Source organism: Colias eurytheme, chromosome 1 (genome assembly GCF_061535395.1).
Source record: "Colias eurytheme isolate Ceu_HAF_F1 chromosome 1, ilColEury1 Martin Lab GWU primary, whole genome shotgun sequence".
Taxonomy (NCBI): Eukaryota; Metazoa; Arthropoda; class Insecta; order Lepidoptera; family Pieridae; genus Colias; species Colias eurytheme.
Genome location: NC_142980.1, coordinates 9,315,565 through 9,323,520, shown reverse-complemented (window position 1 = coordinate 9,323,520; position 7,956 = coordinate 9,315,565). Strand labels below are relative to the sequence as shown.

At 35.0% G+C, this 7,956-nt stretch overlaps 1 protein-coding gene across 1 annotated transcript; it reads right to left on the bottom strand.

Moving 5' to 3' along the window:
• Positions 1-588: 588 nt before the first annotated feature.
• Positions 589-945, bottom strand: LOC149911162 (uncharacterized). The gene has a single exon (XM_090119440.1). It carries the CDS (start codon positions 943-945, stop codon positions 589-591), a length of 357 nt encoding a protein of 118 aa, XP_089975566.1.
• Positions 946-7,956: the final 7,011 nt, after the last annotated feature.

Genomic DNA, 7,956 nt, shown 5'->3' with positions numbered 1-7,956 from the left:
GAAATCGGTTCAGCCGTTCTCGAGTTATGCGCTTACCAACACATTTTGCGATTCATTTTTATATATAAGAAGATGTATACTATGTATAGACACGTATAGATGTGCAGTTCGGAAACAGGGCTGGAAATGCCTCAGAGCTCGAGCGTCGTCAAGAAAATCTTTTTATACGTCCCCAGAACCCAAGTAAGTAATAACGTATAAAATTTAGCTTATATAACGAAATTTAGGTACTATTTTATACACCTTTACTATGTTACCTGCCCAAGTAACCACAACCCAAACTTGATAAGTCGCTGGTCGACCTTATCTGTATAGGACACATACCTACCTACACAGAAACTTTCAACTTTAATAAAATAACGCAGGTCTGGCCGTCTTGGGCTCTTGATCTATTACAATTTAATAGCCTTTTCACTAGTCAATCATATTAATTATTATTCACCTGATGCAGAAATATCTATGAGGTAGGTACAACTATTACGCCTACGGCACTATCTTTATTAGATATAAGGTAAACTATTTTTCATAATTTTGATTTTATTTTATCAATTGTAAAAGAAACATTACATTTAATTTAAAGTTTTGGAACTATCGACAGCCGCAGCGTCGACGCCTACGTCGCGGTCGCCGGCAGCAGCGCTTGCGCCTGCGGCGTCGACATCTGCATGATCTTCTCCGCCGACCACACGTTAATTTCCGGGCCACGCTCTCTAAATACCGGTCTCCTCGCTTGCTAAGAAATCCTAAGGCTGCGCTTCTCTTTAAAGTTTCTTCAGCTCTCTTTGTCAAGTTATATGAACTCCATATATCACCAAATTTATCCTGCAGATACTTCGTGATCTCATGAGGGGACACGCCCCCGCCCTTGTCGTCTAAGCGGCGGAAAGCATTGATGATCAATTTGGCCATATTCTCATCTTGCTGCTTCGACTCCTGTTGGGCCATTTTATTGGGATTCTTGAAACATTATTCAATTTGGAATTGTATAAGTAATAACTATATAAAATTTTGTTCTTCTATTTGCAAACTAAAATATTGGACGACACAAAATTAATCAATGTCAATTTAATTTTAATTTTTCTTCATATCACCAGGATCTTCTTGACAAAAAAAGACAATTGAGTTTTTTGTTGATAAAATTCAAAATGGATGAAGAATTACACAAAACCTCTTTTAAGAAAGCTACAAATTATGAGAGAAAATAGTTATTTAAAAACAGAATCCATTGAAAAAAATACTTTTTTAAAATTTGTCAGTTGTCAAATTAAATTTATCATGATATTTTGATTTTCTCAGGAAGTATTTGTGAAATGTGGTGTGATTCGTTGCGTCAAAATTTTCAATGAATACAGACGAAAATAACGAGGAAAGGCCGGCGCAGGCCGCCGGGAGACTCGTTATAGAATATCTACAGGAGTCCAGGGATGGCGCCACGTTGACGGACATAGTGCAGCACCTTCGCGAGGAGCACGGCAAGGAGCCTACGGACGATTTGAATAAAACTGTTCAGTCAATTTTGGAGCATGGGACGGCTTTAGGTTTTTTGGAAAGGAAAGGTTCCCATTTTATAAATTGGTTGGCGCGCGGGGTGCGGAGGCGACGGCGGAGTCGATCCCGTCGTCGACGCCGGCGCCGCATCCGACGCAGGCGCAGCCGGGGCCGCCGCCGCAGGAGACGTCGCCGTCGATGACTGCCCACTCTACCAGACCCTAAGCCGCGACAAGGCTAAAGAAAAGAAAACCTTTTAAGATACGATGCCTTCGTTAGCGTATAATGTGAAAGTGAAAATTGTGAAGCGTAATATTTGAACAATACACGGTCAATAATTTTGTTAATGATTTGTATTTATTTTGCTATATATTGTTGTTTTAACTCAGTCGATTTTTATTTATTTTGTGATGTGATTTTTTATAATACCTAAATTAAAGGATTTTAATTAAATTAAATAATATCTTTGTTTTTAATGTAGAGATTCACTAGATATTAAATATACTTACCTACTATCGAAGTAAACTCTGCTCTTTTACGCATATCCAATTGGTTTAATGCTAATAACTTACTATTAAATTCAAATCAAATAAAAAAAAACAAATTGTGTAGAATTTATCCTCCCAAATGTAAAAAAGGTGAAAAGGAATATTATTTTGAACGGGGAGGTATTATGATAAACGTGGAATCTACTGTTTTTCTACATTAGATGAGAAGCTTCAATGGGGAGCCCATGTTACCACCACCGCTGCTAAGCTCAGCTCAGCTGCATATGCAGTTAGAAGAATAAGGCATCTCACCGATGAAGAAACGGCTAGATTGGTTTACTTTAGCTACTTTCATAGCATAATGTCCTATGGAATTCTGCTATGGGGCAGGGCTGCAGATATAGAAGTTGAATAAAAAATACAGAAGTTTAGAGGTTCTGGCTCACTTAAAAATGAGCCTCGGCCTGGACCTTCAACGTCTGTTACTACGCCTGAAAACGTAGAACACGTGAGAAGAGAAATTTTACGTAATCCGCGTAAGTCTATTCGGAAGATTGCTGAACGTTACTGCGCAATGCTAGACAACTTTTTTATACCGGAGCTGCATCGTCATGTTAGTGACTATAATAGGACCAATTTTCAGCAGGATGGGGCCACGCCACACACTGCTAGGGACTCAATAGCAAAAGTGAGAGAACTTTTTCCCGGAAAATTAATAAGTCGCTTTGGCGACATAGCCTGGCCCCCTAGATCACCAGATCTGACACCTTGCGACTTTTTCCTATGGGGATATTTAAAGTCTCGCGTATACAGCAATTCACCATCAACAATACCGGCCCTCCAAGAAAATATACGACGCAAGGTTGCGGCGATCAACCCGGAACTTTGTACCTAAACGAGTTTTCGCCAACATGAAGGAAAGGTTACAAGAATGTTTGCAGCTAGAAGGACGCCATTTGAGTGGAGTGCTTTTTAAAAAATAAAATCCGCAATATTCTTCTGTAAGATAATTAATAAATGACTTTGATAGTATTCATGGTTCATTTTATTTTATTTTTTAAAGTGTAAAATTTGCCGGCGGACACCCTTTATTTGCCGAACTTTTGCACTGAAAAGGTTAACTTTGACAGGAAAGGAGTTAAATAAAACAAGAATTTTAACTTTTATTTTTTTTTTTTTGACAGATACATAACATCCATTTTGCGCTACAATTCATTTGATTATTAATTTATGTGATATATAGAATTACGTATTACAGTGATAGGTAGGTATACAAGAAAACCTGTAGAGCTGCCAACTATTCTTTATTTTTAAATGAAGTTTTATAACATAATCATAATATAATAAATAAAAATATCAAAGCTTCATTTTTATAAGTAGAAAAAGAAGTTACCTACTTAAATTTTTGTACCACATGAGAGTATAATAGATTGCGGTTCATTAAAATTAACGTAGGAGCTTTTTTATCCATTATAATGATATATTTGTACTTAATTTTTGTGAACCAATATAATATATTCAGAAAAATATAATATTCATATCAATTTATCAAATAAATTAATAACTTTAAAATGACGTACGTAACGAGGCACGTAGGCCGTAGACAGTAGGTAGAGTTTTTGTAATCAGGAGTTGGCAGCCCTAATGAAAAATAGATTTACTATATAATGACTACTCAAAGAATAATATAACAATTCAATTTATAACACAATTTTGTAATCCGAACCAGTAGTTACTAAAAGAAAAATCTTTCTTATTGTTAAATTTAAGTGGTGGGTACAATTGACTCGAGTCTCGATTGGAACTAATAAAATTCGGATGATCCAATGGATTTAGGTATATCTATTAGTTAATGACTTTGATCCCAAAAATATAATGAATTGACAAAAAATGAAGTAATTAAAATTGAACAATGTTGAGTAGTCATGAAGAATTACGTAATACACACACAAAATATAGATTTTCAATTTTGATAATATTATAGTAATCTTGGAAACCATAGAAGTAAAGAGTTTATAAGGGCAATAATTATAATAATACTTATTTAGTAAAATGACTAAGATTTTAGGCGGTTATAGCTATGTAACACATATCCTCCTGAGACCCAGGACCCCAAAAGTTATAGGATCTTCGTTATTTTTGGAATAGTGGTTGATATTGATGTAGAGACTACGGGAAAAATATTTAAAAAAATCCCCTCCTCCCACAAACCCCAGAATAGGGGGTATCACAGGTGATACTATGGGATCATAATCGTATTAAAAGGCATTAAAATTTATTGAATGTTTTTTTAATCAGACTTTTAATCAACCTTAAACATTAATCAACGCACCTTAAAAATTAATCATGTTTGGTATGAAATTCAAGAAAACAATTGCGGTTTACATTGAAACATAAGAAAATGTTACAAATAGAACATTTTACGAATGTTAATTGGCTGCATTTATCGAGTCTACATTTAGACCGATTGTTTTGATTGCCCTTCATGCATATTGGTAAGTGTTGAGCTTCTTTTAATCTTTTAGCTTCATGGGGAAGAGGCTGCACAAGCCTACGCTTCCGGTTTGAAGGTAGTGCTACAATATCCTCTTCCGGCTCTGAGCATAACTCCAGGACTACTGGTACCACTTCGAGGGCTATTACGGGAGATGCGTCGCAGCGAAGGACTTAGACATGACTCTGGAGCGGGAGTTTGACTTCCGTAGATTAAATGGTTGGCTAGGTCCATTTTGAACTCTAAATACTGCTTAATTCGTTTCCGTGGCAATCCAAACTTGGTCGCATCTTCTCGGTATTGAATCCATGCAGCAGCAGCGGAAAAGTCAAAGAAATGATAAATGGCTCGTACAGTCCAATTACCAGTTCTGCCTCGCATGGGGTATTTGTATGGGTATGATCCCATCTCAAAGGACGGTTTCTTGACGTTCTCGTAGCATTAGCACGTGCAATTGAAAAAAGCGGCTCATCGTCAGAAGAATCCCAATCACTTTCGCCTAAAGGCCGAGGTACTACTTCCTCGGAGATATCTTCTTGCTCTAAATTTAGATCTTCCTCGTCTTCTTCATCTATATCTTCACACTCTGATTCATCTAAATTCATTAAATTCTGAATAATTTCACCATCCCAAACCCTGAAAATGATACGATTTTTAGACGCGAGTGCCCAAAGTATCACCTATGATACCGAAAGAAATGTGCCAAAATAATGTATTTAATTGCATAATCTATACAGTATAACTTCGTGAACGTTTAGTGTAATGACGATTCTAAATAGTTACAACAAAAAACACACGCAAAAACAATATAAAATAATACTTACTTCTGCTCAAATTCGCCATTTCGGTTTTTCTGCGTACCTTCAATTTCAAATTATGATAGGCAAGACCCAGACCAACCAAAACGAGCCGTAGCCACCTAGTAGCATAGCCTAATAACTGTTTCAAGTGATTTTGATAATGATTCAAACAAACCGCGACAAATGGCGTTGCAAAAAAATTATTTTCCCGAGTATCATAGGTGACACCGAGGGTCTCAGGAGGTTATACATTTAAATTGAAAAATATTATATGTTCTACTTGACAGATGTTCACAATCTTTTAAGAACCAGGTATTCAATAACAACAGTTGAAAGATCACGAAGTCACGAAGATTGAACAGTGATTCGAATTAATCATATATCCACTCAATATTGTAAGAGGTACCTACGTAGCCTATGATACCTAATCATAGCTTTTTGATAAGAAGGCTACGTACCTCCTACAATATTGAGTGGATATAATATTGAAAGTAACTATGTTACTAGAGCGAAATTGAAGTTATAGATATACTTGTGCAACATTCCTTAAATACTAAGAATATAATATATCAATACAAGAATAATCATTATTTTGAAAATCATTTAGGCTATTCATTTAATGTTTTGGTTTGTTAATAGTTATGCCAATATGAAAAATGTGAGATTTTATTGATAACGCAGCTGTCTACGAATAGGTACAGGTGTCGCTACATGTCAAATAGTCCAGTCTGTGGGGAAATATAAAAGCCTCTGCTCTACAAAAGGTGGCGTAGAAAATTTTTTGAAACAATATTGTTTAGGTATGAAAGGTTAATAAAAATCCAAGTTTTCGACCTTGACGGACCCAGGCGCTAGCCGCCATCTTGAATTAAAGGTGCTAAAATTAGGTATATTTTAAATAACTTCTCAATTGTTTACTAAATCACAAAAGTGTCTATGAGGGGTTCAAAGAAGACAAAATTACCTACATTTTTTTCATACATGATTATTCTGTAAGTCTTAAAGGTAAAAAGTTACAAGCGACGGAAATAATAATATTTACAGAAATCATATAATTTTAATTTTGTTTAAAAATTGTGCAGCAATCTTTTTTTATTCTTTTTGATGGCCCGGGCTGGTTAATGGTGGCTTCTTCATTATCGTCGCTGAAATTTTCTGTTTCATTGTCTGTATTTTTAGTTTCCAACCATGAAATTTCGTCGATTAAATTTACTTTTTATTGATAACTTTACGAATCGTTCATATCGGATATCTTCTAAGGATTCCTTATACATGTCCCCTCCGTAAAAAGTTACTAGAAAGCGTGCTCCAGCGTCTTCGATTTCTTCTGGTCATGATGACGAAATTTCATGGTTGGAAACTAAAAATACAGACAATGAAACAGAAAATTTCAGCGACGATAATGAAGAAGCCGCCATTAACCAGCCCGGGCCATCAAAGAGAATTAAAAAATGATAGCTGTACAATTTTTAAACAAAATTAAAATTATATGATTTCTGTAAATATTATTATTTCCGTCGCTTGTAACTTTTTACCTTTAAGACTTACAGAATAATCATGTATGAAAAAAATGTAGGTAATTTTGTCTTCTTTGATCCCCTCATAGACACTTTTGTGATTTAGTAAACAATTGAGAAGTTATTTAAAATATACCTAATTTTAGCACCTTTAATTCAAGATGGCGGCTAGCGCCTGGGTCCGTCAAGGTCGAAAACTTGGATTTTTATTAACCTTTCATACCTAAAAAATATCGTTTCAAAAAATTTTCTACGCCACCTTTTGTAGAGCATAAATACCTACAGACTGGATTAAAACGGATATATATTATTTTACTTAGGAAATAATAGATAAGCGACTTTTTTTTTTGTTTTCTGTTTTTAATATGCTAAGAAACAAACACTTAAGTAGTTAAATAATTATTATCTAACATTTAATATATTAAACATTTAAATCGTTATTTTTTAAAGAGAGATAACTAAGTGATTAATGTTCTGAAAACTAATAGATATCTGCATTCTAATAATTTGCTACAGAAAGTGAAACCAAATATGGATATGGACATTGGACAGGTTTTTGATAGAGTCAATACAAGAAAAAAAAGACGGGTTGCACTCCGGGAGTGCCGGCAGAAGTGAAAACTTGATTATTATTAACGTTGAGCATGTTTGATATCCATCCGTCCGCTTTTTCGATGGTCACGTGTCCTGACGCGAGTTTAAGATTTTATACCCAACGCCGCTAAAGAAGTTTTCACTTCAAAAAGTAATAAAAAGACACAGTTACCACAAAAACAGTTAACAAGTTATAAGATTACGTACTACTAACACCTAGATAAATTTTAAAATGACATTCATAGGGATTACATGCATTATAATACTAAATAATCGCGGAATTAAAGTTTATTCCTGCTTATAAATCGTCATAAATCCTGTGGTTGAAGATTATATTCTTCTTTTAGTCATTCTTGATAATGTCACTATCGGTAAATATTGCCACAAACTTTGGCGCATGTATGTGTGTATACCTAGGTTTGCTCCATGTCCGGTTGAAAAATGGTCGTAAAAATTTCCTGCACGTATCCTATAGCATAGAAAAGTGCGTATTATCGGGAGATATGCAACATCAGATATGTCATTTTGTATTTTAAATCATGTATGATCTGTTTACATTTTGTGCTCTTGTTATT

Coding starts and splice junctions, on each gene's coding strand:
- LOC149911162 (XM_090119440.1), bottom strand. CDS start 945: ATGGCCCAACAGGAGTCGAAGCAGCAAGATGAGAATATGGCCAAATTG.